The 15,490-nt window shown below is 44.1% G+C and overlaps 1 protein-coding gene across 4 annotated transcripts in view; it reads left to right on the top strand.

Moving 5' to 3' along the window:
• The window catches only part of LOC144687452 (ATP-binding cassette sub-family C member 9-like), a 216,029-nt gene that overhangs the window by 163,851 nt on the left and 36,688 nt on the right, over window positions 1–15,490 (top strand). For all 4 annotated transcript variants that reach the window (XM_078553609.1, XM_078553607.1, XM_078553610.1 and 1 more), the window contains 5 exons: window positions 1,370–1,527; window positions 2,560–2,652; window positions 7,192–7,294; window positions 10,357–10,464; window positions 14,144–14,264. In XM_078553609.1, coding sequence (XP_078409735.1) covers window positions 1,370–1,527; window positions 2,560–2,652; window positions 7,192–7,294; window positions 10,357–10,464; window positions 14,144–14,264 — 583 coding nt within the window. The remainder of the gene's footprint in view (window positions 1–1,369; window positions 1,528–2,559; window positions 2,653–7,191; window positions 7,295–10,356; window positions 10,465–14,143; window positions 14,265–15,490) is intronic.

The following is a 15,490-nucleotide window of genomic DNA, read 5'->3' as shown; positions in this document are numbered from 1 at the left end:
CAGTTCTGGGAAAATTCCCCCCCACACGCGAGATCACATAGCAATTGATAGACTTCAGCTGACTGTAAGAAGAACATGAAATGAAGTAGCCAGAGATGTGATATGAAGATATGTGATATGCAGCCAGGAAGAACAAAAGAAATATTGATAAACTAAACTCTTGGCGGGTCTGAGCAGAAACAGCTGTTCTAGACCACATGAGATTTTGACATCTGTGATGATCATTGTAAATAATTACATTGCTGTCACTGCAGCTTCCCCTATATAAGCAGAATTCAGCGGATTTAATTGAGCCAACCATTAACTCATTCATTGTTGGAGTCACCATTTGGCATTTATTCACCCTGCAGCCCTCTATCCCTTAAGAAGTCTGGTGATTTTAGGAGAGCTGTAAGGGATTTGATGGATCCCACTAGTCAATCATAGATGACATAGTTTGAAATATGATTAGAAATGTTAACTTGTGAAATGAGGTTAATGTAATAGATCAGGCATGAATGTCAAATATCTTATCCACTGGTATTGTGACAGATTGCAAAGAGTAGTGTTATAATCAGGTGGTGGCATAGTGCTATTGGCACAGACTAGTATTCCAGAGACTCAGGGTAATGCTCTGGGGACCCGGTTTTGAATCCCACCATGGAAGATGGTGAAATCTAAATTTAATAAAAATCTGGCGACCATGAAACCATTGCTGATTGTCATAAAAAAAAACACCTGGTTCACTAATGTCCTCTAGGGAAGAAAATCCGCTGTCCTTACCTGGTCTGGCCCACAGCAATGTGGTTCACTTTTAAATACCCTCTGAACAAGGACAATAAAAGTGCTGGCCTAACCAGCGACACCCACATCCCACGAACAAATAATAAAAAATTGAGGCATTTGAGATGAAGGATTTGATAGGATAGATAGAGAGATGTGTAGTCGCTGTTGTAGTGTAAGAAATGCAGAGGCCGATTTGCACATGGCCTCTGAGGCAGATGGCTGTAGGGTCATCTCACTCCAGGACCTAAGCACCAAATCCAGACTGACCCTCCAGTGCAGTACTGAGGGAGTGCTGCACTGTTAGAGGTGCTGTGATTTGGATAAGACATTAAAGTGAGGCCCTGCTCTCTCAGGTGAGCTTAAAAGATCTCAGGGGCTCCAATTTACTCCCATGGCTCTTAATAAACATTGAAAGAACAGATTATCTGGTCATTATTACATTGTTGTTTGTGGGAGCTTGCTGTACACAAATTGGCTGCTGCATTTCTTACATTACAACAGAGACTACATTTCAAAAGTACTTAAGTGGCTAGAAAGTGCTTTGAGATGCCTGGTGGTCATGAACAGAACTATATAAATGCAAGTGTGTCTTTCTTTCTTTTAGCATATCCCGCCAACTCTGGAGTCCTTAACCAGATCAACCTTCCTCTGCCTGTCAGCAATAGGTGTGATCTTGTATGTCACGCCAATCTTCTTTATGGCTTTATTGCCCTTTGTTGTTGCCTTTTACTTTATACAGAAGTACTTCCGGGTTGCCTCAAAGTAAGTAACGATCAAGTATATGAGAACTTGAAGCATTTTCTGTAGCAGGTCTAAACCCTTCCTTATTAAAACTCATATAATGTAATGAGATAATTAAGTTGGACTCTCACAGATGAGATGCAACCAGTTTTTGCATTGAGCATGTCCCTTTTGATGGCTTTCAATGGGCATTCATCCATTGCAAAGAAAGATTTTAGATCAAATAGCCTGAATGTTCCTGGCTCCCCATTAGGGCAGCAGATCCCCAGGTCCCCTGGTCAACAGACAGGAAGCATACCCCAAATTACAGGGATGGGGGTCATTTGCATCCCAGAAGGAAAGACCAGTTCGGACCAGTATTCTTATTTCCCAGTTTTTACTGATGTTCCACTTTAAGGTATAGAAGACCAGTTCAGACCAGTATTCTTATTTCCCAGTTTTTACTATTTTTTACTTCTAGGATTGCAGAGGAAGCATTCTTTCTTTATAAAATTGGCTGTCTAACTGGCATTCCCTTTATGCCAGCCTCACTGTTTAATTCTAGCACTTTGTGGATGGATGAAAATAAATATATCCCTGTAACTATGAACACTGAGGTCTGGATCCTCACTTTGCTCCTCATTGCATTGCCTCTTCTCCCCCTGTACTCCCAGCCTCCAGCCTGGTGCAGAACACCAGCTAATTTAAACAGGGCAGAACAGAAGTTGATCTGACAGAAGAGAGGCTAGCACATTTTGTCCAATGGCCTTGAACGCACTATCTCCTAAGTTGGAGGCAAGAGTGCTAGCAATTGAGCCATGACAAAAGCGACATTGACATGTCCCCTTGTTAGTTCTATATATTTTGTTGCTAAAATTACCCTCGACATGCTCAAGAACCCTTTTTGACATGTGTTAGTCTGCTTATCTCAATCCATGTGAAAACTGTAATCCATATTAAAACCACTGTGCCTTTGCTACATGATTGTCTAACCTTCTTAGTCTGAAATGTGCAATTATAGGTGAAAAGCCTTGTCCTGTCTTAACCCTTTCCTTCCAATGTGTATTTGTGAAGGGATCTTCAGGAACTGGATGACAGTACGCAGTTACCTCTACTGTGCCACTTCTCCGAAACTGCTGAGGGGCTTACAACAATCCGAGCATTCCGGTAAGATGGTCATTTCGAGTTCCGGATGAGAGTGCTGCGTATTCCTACTTTGTGTTGTTGGGTGCCATATTTGTTACAATCTGCAAGGGTCTTTGAGTGACAGCCACTCTAGATGTGCTATCATTCACACCAGTAAACATAAGAGCTGACTTTCTGGAGTCATGCAGATCAGACTGGTGGTGGATAGGGCTCTTTAGCATTGGGTAGATGCAGCATCAGTACTAATCCCGCTTGTTATTTGGGGGGGGCGGGATATCAGTTAAGACAGTGACAGATCATAGGTTTGCTACAGTTTCTTAAAGAGGACGACTGAAGAGCATGTGGGGAGCTCAGAGGAGCATCTTACTTCAGCATTAGGGAAGTGTCAAGGAACTAAGGTAACAGCTTAAACTCCCAAAGTGAATATCTTTTGTTCTTCCTGCCCCACCCCCTTCAACTGGCTCAAAAACCCTTACATTATTGTCTTCCTTCTGTTCTCATAAAAGGTCATCAACCTGAAAGGTTAACTCTGTTTCCCTCTCCACAGATGCTGCCCAGCCTGCTAAGTATTTCCCCCATAATTTGTTCTTACTTCCGATCTCCAACATCTGCAGTATTTTAGTTTTATAAGGGAAAATGAGTGCTGGGCAATTCTCTTGAACTCAGGAACTGAATATTTCACTGTGCAAGGGCCAGGAGTAACAGGGGGATACCCATTAACATTGTACCTGAGATGGCCAAGGCTTTTCTTGGAGAGGAACCTGGCCTATGTCAGAAGGTCTTCATGAGGCCTGGGGGGGGCGCAGGTTGAAGATCTGCAGATGCAGTACTATTTTCTTTTCTGCACCACCCATTAACCCCAACCATCCTATAGTTTGCATTTTAGTCTCTGTCGGCATTCAAGAGGTCCCCGATCTGCCAGTGCAGAGAGACAGTTGCTTTTTATTTATCCTTTCATGGTATGTGGGCTTCGCTGGCTGGGCCAGCGTTTATTGCCCATCCCTAGTTGTCCTTGAGAAGGTGATGGTGAGCTGCCGTCTTGAACTGCTGCAGTCCATGTGGTGCAGGTGCACCCACAGTGCTGCTAGGAGGGGAGTTCCAGGATTTTGACCCAGCGACAGTGAAGGAACGGCGATATATTTCTAAGTCAGGATGGTGAGTAGCTCGGAAGGGAAATTCCAGGTGGTGATGTTCCCATTTACCTGCTGCCCTTACCCTTCTAGATGGTAGTGGTCGTGGGTTTGGAAGGTTCTGTCTAAAGAGGCTTGTCTAAAGATCCTGTAGTGCAATTTGCAGATTGTATACACTGCTGCCACTATGCGTCAGTGGTGGAGGGAATGAATGTTTGTGGATTTGGTGCCAATCAAGCAGGCTGCTTTGTCCTGGATGGTGTCCAGCTTCTTCAGTGTTGTAGGAGCTGCACTCATCCAAGCAAGTGGAGAGTATTCCATTACACACCAGACTTGTGCCTTATAGATGGTTGTCAGGCTTTGGGGAGTCAGGAGGTGAGTTACTCGATGCAGGATTCCTAGCCTCTCACCTGCTCTTGTAACCACAGTATTTATATGGTTAGTCCAGTTCAGTTTCTGGTCAATGGTAGCCCCGAGGATGTTAAAAGTGGTGGATTCAGTGATGGTAATACCCTTGAATGTCAAGGGGCGATGGTTAGATTCTCCCTTGTTGGAGATGGTCATTGTCCGACACTTGTGTGGCGTGAATGTTACTTGACACTTGTCAGCCCAAGCCTGGAATATGTCCTGGTCTTGATGCATTTGGACATGGACTGCTTCATTATCTGAGGAGCTGCAAATGCTGCTGAACATTGTGCAATCACCAGCGAACATCCCCACTTCTGACCTTATGATGGAAGGAAGGCCATTGATGAAGCGGCTGAAGGCTGTTGGGCCGAGGACACTACCCGGAGGAACTCCAGCAGTGATGTCCTGGAACTGAGATGACTGACCTCCCACAACTATGTTCCTTTGCGCCATGTATGACTCCAACCAACGGAGAGTTTTCCCTTTGATTCCCAGTAACTCCAGTTTTGCTAGGGCTCCTTGATGCCACACTTGGTCAAATTCAGCCTTGGTGTAAAGGGCATTCACTGTCACCTCACCTCAGGAGTTCAGCTCTTTTGTCCATGTTTGAACCAAGGCTGCAATGAGGTCAGGAACTGAGTTGCGCTGGCAGAACCCAAACTGAGCGTCAGTGAGCAGGTTATCGCTAAGCAAGTGCCACTTGACAGCACTGTTGATGTCCCCTTCCATTAACTTACTGATGGGGGAGAGTAGATTGATTGGGCAGGGGGAGGGGGATAATTACCCAGGTTGGATTTGTCTTGCTTTTTGTGTAGAGGACATACCTGGGCAATTTTCCACATGGCCGGGTAGATGCCAGTGTTGTAGCTGTACTGGAACAGCTTGATTAGGGACACGGCAAGTTCTGGAGCATAAGCCTTCAGTACTATTGATGGAATATCGTCATGGCCCATAGTCTTTGCAGTATCCAGTGCCTTCAGCCATTCTTGATATCACGTGGAATGAATCAGATTGGCTGAAGACTGTCATCTGTGATGCTGAGGACCTCTGGAGGAGGCCAAGATGGATCATCCACTTGGCACTTCTGGCTGAAGATTGCTGCAGATACTTCACCCTTATCTTTTACACTGATGTGCTGGGCTCCCCCATCATTGTGGATGGGGATATTTGTGGGGCTGTTTTTTGTGGAGCTGTTTAGTTTTGTGGAGCTGTTTAGTTGTTCACTACCATTCATGACTGGACATGGCAGGACTGCCTGCAGAGCTTAGATCTGAGCCGTTGGTTGTGGGATCACTCAGCTTTGTCTATCACTTGCTGCTTATGCTGTTTGGCATGAAAGTAGTCCTCTGTTTTCGCTTCACTGGGTTGACACCTCATTTTTAGTGCGCTTGGTTCTGTTCCTGGCATGCTCTCCTGCATTCTTCATTGAACCAGGGTTAATCCCCTGGCTTGGTGGTAATGGTAGAGTGGGGGATATGGCAGGCCATGAGGTTACAGATTGTGTTCGAGTACAATTCTGCTGCTGCTGATGGCCCACAGTGCCTCATGGTTGCCCAGTCTTGAATTGCTAGATCTATTTGAAATCTATCCCATTTAGCATGGTGGTAGTTCTCAATGTGAAGATGGAACTTTGTCTCCACAAGGCCATTCCTATCGATACTGTCATGGACAGAGGAATCTGCGGCAGGCAGGTTGGTGAGGATGAGGTCAAGTATGTTTTCCTTCTTGTTGGTTCCCTCACCACCTGCCACAAACCCAGTCTAGCAGCCATGTTCTTTAGGACTCGGCCAGCTTGGTCAGTAGTGGTGTTACCGAGCCACTCCTGTTGATGGACATTGAAGTCCTCCACCCAGAGTACATTCTGCACCTTTGCCACCCTCAGTTCCTCCTCGAAGTGGTGCACTGATTCAACAGCTGAAGAGGTGTGCTGGTACGTGGTAATCAGCAGGAAGTTTCCTTGCCCACGTTTGATCTGATGCCATGAGATTTCATGGGGTCTGGAGTCAATGTTGAGGACTCCCAGGGTAACTCTCACCTGACTGTATACCACTGTGTCACCACCTCTGCTGGACATACAGGACACACCCAGGGACGATCATTAGGACAGTGTCTATAAGGTATGATTCCGTGAGTTTGACTATGTTAATAAGAAGGACTTTGCAGGGTCGACAGGGCTGAGTTTGCCGGTGCCTTGGGTGATCTTTCCAGTTCCATTCCTTTTAGCGGATTGTAACAACTGAGTCAGTTTAGAGTGACATATAGGCCAGAGCTGGTAAGGACAGCATTAGTGAATCAGATAGGTCATCATTGAACTTTTAATTCCATTGAATTCGAATTTCGCCATCTTCCATGATGGGATTTGAACCTGCGTCCCCAGAGTGTTACCCTGGGTCTCTAGAATACTAGTCTAACGACGCTACCACTATGCCACTGCCTCCCACAGGGGGAAAAAACCACAGGGGCATTAAAAGCAATTGTGTGCTTTATTTATTTTCTTCGAATGCTTCTGTTTATTTATTAAAAAAATATATCAGAGATGGAAAAGAAAAGCATTTTAAATGGGTTGATGGCTGGAGGTGGGAGATCATGTGATGAGACAGGAGTACAAAAACAAAATACTGCAGATGCTGGAAATCTGAAATAAAAACAGGAAATGCTGGAGAAACACAGCAGGTCAGGCAGCGTTTGTGGAGAGAAACAGAATTAACATTTCAGGTCAAAACACGAACACGTCCAGCCAGAATTGACTCCTCTGGGGCCTGTGCCAAACAGACGGCAGCCCAGGAAAATTGTTTTTTTATTAATCTTTCTGTCAAAAGCAAGGATCTTTTTGAACAACGTAGCTTCTGTATTCAAAAATAGGAGAAAAGTATAATGTGCCTGGAGAAAAACCTTATCTTTTTTTAAAATTCTATTATCACAGCAAGCAAAACTATTGAAACTGTGGATGTTGTCTGTATGTGGAGCTTAGGGACATATCAATCACAGAGTGAATTCAAGAAAGGAATCTGTTCTGTTGCAGACATGAAGCCAGGTTTAAACAGCGTATGCTTGAACTCACAGATGCCAACAACATTGCCTACTTGTTCCTGTCAGCAGCCAACAGATGGTTGGAGGTCAGAACGGTATGAGGGGAAAGATTTATACTCTTAAGTGTTCACAATTGAAAGTAAACAAATAATTGGTGTGAGAAGCCATAAGAAATGAAAGCAAATGTGGGTCAATGATGCAGCATCTTAAATTAGCACAACCATCCTTTTATGTCTGTGTACGAGTCACTGCTCAGGTCAGTGAACATTTGCCCAGCAACAGTTCAAATTGTTCTCACTTACAAATTGTCAAATCTGTTTCTCTTTTTATCGCAAATATAAACTGCAACTTCACTTAAGAACACTGTAAACGATGCCAATGCCTACCCTGTTGTGACATGTACTTTTCCTTTATGTCATTCAGTTCAAGTATAAATTTGCCAGGAGATTGTGTGGAATGTGTGTGAGCATTCTGCACCTTCGAAAATGCAGATGCCAACAATGCCCATCGCTACTCAACATTGCCACAGAGGGAGAATTTTAACAAAATATTCCAGCTGTGCCAAGTGTAGCTATTCCTGTTTTGATTACAATGAACTGCTTCAACGTGTGTCTACTTTAGTTTACTATTGAATTATCAAGATTTCAGATAAAGACAGCTTCACAAACACTTCCTCCATGTATTAATTTCTTCCCAACAGAAGTTCTTACTTGTGGCACTTCAAATAATTCCCTACTACAATTTTATTTGGTCGACAGGTATTAATTTATAATGGTTGCTACATCCATGTGACCCTGGGGGGCAATTAAGCTGCAATTAATGATGAGTAGATTAGATATGAGAGAAATACTTCTTAAAGCAGTGAAATGGCATTGATATGATTTTTATTTAAGTAGATGGTGAGTCCTAAACATTGGGTGACACATCCATTGAAATAGAATGGCAGACTAGTCAGAAGGATTGGCCCCGGCAACGTAGATGTTTCTGCATACACAGTGGTGTCCTGGGATAATTATGTAACCACTTCACTGCTGAGGAGACTGGCTGGTCCTGACTGCTCACTGGTTATGAGCAGAGGTGCCTGGTACCTTATAGTCAGACTGAGTATGGTATTAGTGAGAGATGCAGCGGTCTCATGAGCCTACTCCATGCATGCTGCTCAAGCTGAGCGCTACCTGAGTGTGTACTGTGATCTCCATGGGAGCAGACCTGGGAACATCAGGGAGGTTTGTGAAGCCATGTATAATAGGTGACACCATCTGATACCCAGCAAGTTGAAGCCAGTCCAGAGAGCCAGATAGAAATTGGCAGTTCAAGCTTCCATGCCAGTAGTGTGCACAATTGAGGTACTCCTGCTGTGCCTCTTTCACTGTCAATGGACATCTCCCTGGAGCTGTCCCATAAACCATGTGAACTGTAGCTGAGTCATGCACAGATACACATACTGGCTTCCTCCAGATCCAATGTTAGATCCAGCAAACTTTCAAATAAATAAGGTGCCTGCCATGGCTCAGTGATAGAATAGTTGCCTCTGAGTCAGAAAGTTGTGCATTACTATTTCACTTCAGAGACTTGAACACAAAACGTGGGCTGACATTCCAGCCCAGTACTGAAGGAGTGCTGCATGGCCAGAGGTGCCATCTTTCAGATGAGGTGTAAAATCGAGGCCGCATCTGCTCCCTGAAGTTGGATCTAAAATGTCCCCGGCGCTATTCAAAGAGGAGCAGGAGACTTCCCCCTGGTGTCCGCGCCAATGTGTATCCCTCAACCAACTTCACAAAAACAGATGATCTGGTTATTATTTCATTGCTGTTTGTGGAGCTTGCTGTGTGCAAATTGGCTGCTGCATTGCTTACATTGCAGCAGTCAATACATTTAGTTGACTGTAAAGTGCTCTAACAGGTTGTGAGGCTGTGAAAGGAGCTATAAAAATGCAAATTCTCCCTTTCCCTGCGAAAAACAGCCACCTTACTTTAACATAGGCTCTGAGGTCCAACACTAATGGTTCTGCTGCTGGTCAGGAGCACAATGTGTGTCCTGCCCTGCATTGTCATAAGAGCATGCTCCTGCTCACTCATGCTCCCTGATTTTCACAAACAGATTAACAGACACCTCAAGCAGGTTATTTTCTCGAGGAGTGATGTTTATATGTTGGAGCTTGCAACCTGGGGCAGTATTGGCGGGTGTGTGAGATGTTAGCTTGCTGCATTTCCATGGCAGGTCTAATCTTCATGTAGACTATTGAAGCAGAAAAGGAGCATATGTTAGAACGATTGGCGCAAGACACTTTTTTTAAATACATGGTAATGGTATCATTGTGGTGTGTTGGAATGTAGCCATGTGAATGAATAAGTAAGTGAGCTAGCTTATGAAGCTTAGCCTTACAGAGGTTAATGCAACAATAACTCTAGCGTTAACTTATAATTAGAAAGTGTGACCTGCTCCAGTATGAGAATGTATATAAACTATGGCAAGCAAGTTGGCAGATGTTGCATTTGGCCATAGTCAAGGTGCAACAGGTTGTGCTATGCACACTTTGCCAATCTGCCTGATGGCATTGATGCCTTAGCATATTTTCCAGTGCTGATGCATGCCCTTTTTAATCTGCATCACTTCAGAGTTTTGGATTCGTTCTATCGCCTTTCTCTTCCCTTGAAGTCTGCTGTGAGACAGGTGCCCCTCAGAGTCAAACAGTATAACTTCCTTTGGCCAACCTATAGGAGGCCTGACTGTAGGAGGCCATTGTGGATGTTGCCACATTCTTTAGCAACTGTGAAGGCCTTTCTTCCATCTATCTCTTCCAGCAGAAGAGGAGAAATAAATCTTTCATATTTAATTTGCAGCAGAAACTCCCCATTTTGTCTAAATTCATTGATTCATTGTATTAAGTGTCATTGTATTGCAGTCCGAAACAGGAGTCTATGCTGGTTTTACTGCTCCACTAAGCCAGGGATGTAAATGTAACTGTGGCATCATCCCCAACTGCTGGGCTGAGTGGGACAGCTAACTGCGCTCAAAGCAAACCTAGGGCCCCTCATTTTAATGGCTTAGTGCCACACCACCCTGAGGAGAGTCAAGCTTAATCTTCTGAAAGTTAACTGTAGACAGCTTCTCACGTTACAGTAAACTGACACGTTGTTCCTATTGATTTAAACAGGACTACCTTGGTGCTTTCATTGTCCTCACTGCAGCTCTGGCCTCCATATCATATTCCAATGATCTTCCATCTGGTTTTGTGGGATTTGGTCTTACCCATGCATTAACGGTAAGTAGGCCTGTTTGTCTTTGCCAAATATAATGATCCACCAAATCCTTGGTACTCAGTGTCCTCAGTTCACTGGGATCACGTTTGACGTTGCACCCCATCTCTGACCCAGCTAGAACTCAGGATCAAGCTGAACACTTCCTATGTGTGTCAACTAGGTTTGTGATAAATGCAAAATCAGTGGTTGTATCTGTCAATTACATGGCATTCTTCAGGTTTTTATCATTTGTCTTCATTTGGTTTTCAAGAGTCCAATACATAATTGAAAGCAAATACAAAAGTCAATGAAGCCTCATTAAAAACCACTAAACAGTGTGCAATATAGAAGAGGCGGCTAGAAAGTTATTAAATACATTTACTGCATGTGGGGGTCTTTCATGAGTTATGTGGGACTTCATTACATTTAGACTTTTATTTGATCTGATTTTGCATGAAACATTAAACTGGACTCAAAGGGTTAAATCACGAAGAGAGATTACACAAACAACAGTTGAAATTCCTGAAATTTAGAAGGTTAAGTGGTGATTTGATGAAAGTTTTCAAAATATTAAGGGGAACCAGTAAGGTTGATAGAGAGAAACTATTTCCACTGGTAGGGAAGTCTAGGACTAGGGCGCATAGTCTGAAAATTAGAACCAGATATTTCATGAGTGAAATTAGGAAGCTCTTCTACCCATGAAGGGTGATAGGAGTTTAAAATTCTCTTTCACAAATGGTAATTAGTGCTAAATCAGTTGTAAATTTTAAACCTGAAATGGATAGATTTTTGCTATTCAAAGCTATTAAGGGATTTGGGAAATGCAGACATATTGAGTTTGGTCAGAAATCAGCCATGATCTCAGTGGATAGTGAAACAGGCTCAAGGGGCTAAATGACTTTTTATTTTTATTCATGGGATGTGGGCGTCACTGGCTGGGCTAGCATTTATTGCCCACCCCTAATTGCCCTTGGGAAGGTGGTGAGCTGCTTTCTTGAACCACTGCAGTCCATGTGCTGTAGGTACACCCACAGTGCTGTTAATAAGGGAGTCCCAGGATTTAGACCCAGCGACGGTGAAGGGGTCGATGTCTGTGGTCTGCCTGGTTTCATTCATTGTAGCAGTTTGATACAACTGAGTGACTTACTATGCTACTTAAGAATCAACCACGTTTCTGTGGGTCTGGAGTCATATGTAGGCCAGACCAGAGACCAGATGAGGACAGCAGATTTCCTTCCCTAAAGGACATTAGTGAACCAGATGGGTTTTTACAACAATTGACAATGGTTTCCTGGTCACCATTACTGAGAATAGCTTTTAATTCCAGATTTATTAATTGAATTTAAATTCCATCAGCTGCCATGTGAGATTTGAACCCATGTCCCCAGAGCATTAGCCTGGATCACTTGTCCAGTGACATTACCACTACCCCAACCCCACCCCACCCCACCCCACCCCGCCCTGCCCTGCCCCGCCCCACATACTCCTGTTCCTAAGTTACTGTGTTCCTTTGTTCTTGTGAGGTCCTGTCTGTCCTCTCAGGGGGATGTAGAAGATCATATGATGCTGTTTAAAGAAGAGCAGGAGAGTTCTCCCCATTGTTCTAGCCAATATTTATCCTTCAACCAACATCACTAGGGCAGATGATCTGCATTTGCCTATTATGACATTGATCACACTTCAATAAAGAAATTAATTGAACTTCATTGATCTCGAGATGAGTTTCTGACCTCAGACTCATGCCGTCATCAAGATTGCCTGCTTCCACCTCCATAACAATGTCTAATTTTGTCCCTGTCTCAGCTTATCTGCTGCTGTAACTCTCATTCATGCCTTTGTTACCTCAAGACTCGACTATTCCCATGCACTCCTGGCTGGTCTCCTATCCTCCATTAACTGAGCTGCCTGTGTTTTAACTCACACCAAGTCCTGTTCTCCTTTCACTCTTGTGGTCGCTCACTTACATTGGCTCCTGGTCAGGCAACATCTTGACTTTAAAATTCTCATCCTTGTTTTAAATCTCTCCATGGGCTTCCTCCTCCCTATGTCTGTAATCTCCTCTGTTTCCACAAGCCTCCAAATTACCTGTGATTCTCTAATCCTGGCTATTTGTGCATTCCAAATGATAAATGTACCATCATTGGTAGCCATACTTCCAGCTGCCTAGGTCCCAAGCTCTGGAATTCCCTTCCTACACTTCACCTGTCTGGATGCAATCATCCCAGATATGCACTAAGTGTAGTTGCGGGCGGGAAAAATTACGATTTACCGCAATGGCGACTCCTCACACCGTATGTCCCATTAGATATGCATTCCCGAGAAACATGGCATTTCAATGTCAGGCTTCATCATGCTGGGCACCACATTTAAAGTACAGCCACATGCACACCTCTTAGTGCTTCCAGCCCAGGACTACTGCAAAGAGATATGGCCCCAAAAGGCAAGAAGACTGCAACCCCCCCAGTTTAGTGACACATCCCACGAGTAGCTTTTGGACACCGTGAGGCCTGTTGTGATGTCCTCTACCCCGCTCTGGCCACAGGAGGAGCAGCAGCATTACCACTCTGACTTGGTAGGTGATGGCAGTGGTGATCATTGCCAATGCTGCACAGAAGAGATTGGCCATCCAATGCAGATAGAGGATGAATGATCTCATCTGTGCAGCCAGGTTATGGCAACAATCTCATCACTCTAAACTCACACGCTCAAGCCCATCACACATTCACTGGCATCTCACTCACTGCCAGCTCAAGAGACATCACCACTCATTCTCTCACACACACCCTCACATCTCCATCTGGCCTCATCTCTGGAGACTGCCTCCTCAGTCCTCACGATCTTGAGGCCACTTGCACAGATTAACATGCACACCACACACACCCTGGGATACCCTCCTTCCCCAGTACAGCCTTTGCCCTACAGCCTCTTTCCTTGCCTGAGGCCACTTCTCCCCCTTCCCCAAGCAAACCCTAGCCCTGCAGCTGTTGAAAAGTGCTCCCCCCTCCCCCCTCACCTTGTGGCTGGTCTGGTAGGTAATTACCTGCCCATGAGCCCCACTAAAAGTGATGTGGTTCTGTACACGAAGCCTGGCGCTGATCACTGTGAATGCTGCCCGAAACAAGGTAGGCAAACAAACCTTTAAGTCCTGAATGAAGTGCAACCCTCCAAGTGCACACCTTATGTATGCTGTTGTGAAACACGTCGGTGTGTTTTCCCGCCAACCTGCTCGTATGATGTAGTGTGGGCGGATGTGTCTAGCAGGCTGGGCTTATAACGATGTGCAGATGTATTACAATGACGGCAGGAAATGCGGCTCGCCATTAACGGGCAGAACGGATGATTGCAAGTTGGTTTCACAACGTCATGAAACCTATTTTTCGCCTTTTTGCTACATTGCCCACTCACGTTGCCAAACACGCCCGATGCCCCAGGCATGGAAAATTCCAGCCTCTATCTTTATTTTCCTCCCTAAGACACCCCTTACAACCTAACTCTTTGACCAAGCTTTTGGCCATCTGACCTAAGAACTCTTTACATGACTCAGTGTCATTAAATGTTGCTTTATAACACTCCTGTCAAGTACATTGGGACGTTTCATTATGTTAAAGGTATTATATAAATATAAGTTGTTGTTGTTGGGTGTGAAGTACTTTGGGATGTCCTGAAAGGTGCTATTTAAATGCAAGTTCTTTCTTCGTATAGGTTTGTAATTACCTTAACTGGGTAGTGAGAAATCTCGCTGATTTGGAAGTACAGATGGGAGCTGTGAAGAAGGTGAACAGTTTCCTGAACATTGAGAGTGAAAATTATGAAGGAACCATTGGTATGATTTACAAATACAATATACCCCAGCGTAAGCCTAGAAGTGAAAAGAGATAGCAGATAGAGTATACAGTAATGCTACATTTGTTACATTATTTTTTATGAAGTCCATCTTTGATTGTATGTTGACATTCTCAGGTGTATAAACATTGCGCAATTTTACCTGATGTGCTTAATGCATGTGCTACTGAAAACAATTCTCTTGGCACTCTGATTTTCTCTCCTCTTTTAGGCTTGTGTATCTAGAGTGGTCAACCTCCTGTACCTCGCTAAATTGGCAATTCTTAATTTGTGAGTTTAGTCGTTGAGTGTCCAGGGATCATTCAACCAAGAGAGCATCACATTTCTACCCTTGTCTATTTCTGATTTGCTTGCACTTTCTGGCAGTCTGTGGATAGTATCGAGCAGTGGGAATTCAGTGATGTTTCCTTGCCTCTTCTTGCCCCACGCCTGTTCAAGTTGACCACTGCACAGATCAAGGATCAGATGGGGTGCCTTTCTGGCCTGTGTGGCTCAGTTCCCAACTGATGCGCACATTTCTCAAATAAAGCAATGGATGCATTGTCTGAATACAATTTTTATAGCTATTCTCTTTCACGTAAGGTCATTAGAAATGTTGCATAGCCCTCCCCTGTATAAGGGGGAAATTCCACAATCCCATGCCCAGAGAGGAACCCCATTCCCAGGGAGTGTGAGAGAAAGTGCTACAGGATTGCAACTCTATCCAGAACAAACGTAAAGAGGTGGAGTTTATACTATAGCTGTAAGGATGTCTGGTTAGACCCCATCTGGAAGTATTGCATTCAGTTCTGGACATAACACCTCAGAAAAGATGTATTGGCCTTGGAGCAAGTATACCACAGATTGACATGAATGATAGTGGAGCTAAAAAGGTTAAATTGTGAATGCAGGTTGGATAGACTAGTATTCACTCCTCTACAAAACATTAAGGGGTGAGGTGATCCAATTAAGATTAATTTTAAGATTAAAGGTCACAATCTTCCGATTCTCCTAAAATAAAGGGGTGGTGCTAGAAGACTGGAAGATTGCAAATATTACACCCTTGTTCAAAAAAAGGTGAAATGGATAAAGCTGGCAAACACGGGCCAGTCTGTTTAACATCAATGGTGGGGAAGTTTTTAGGAACAATAGTACTGGAAAAAATCAACAGCAACTTGGACAAGTATGAGCTAATAAAGTTGAGCCAACATGGATTCGTTAGGGGCA

The sequence above is a fragment of the Cetorhinus maximus genome, chromosome 12 (genome assembly GCF_964194155.1).
Source record: "Cetorhinus maximus chromosome 12, sCetMax3.hap1.1, whole genome shotgun sequence".
NCBI classification, from domain to species: Eukaryota; Metazoa; Chordata; class Chondrichthyes; order Lamniformes; family Cetorhinidae; genus Cetorhinus; species Cetorhinus maximus.
This window is presented reverse-complemented; position numbering and strand designations above follow the sequence as displayed.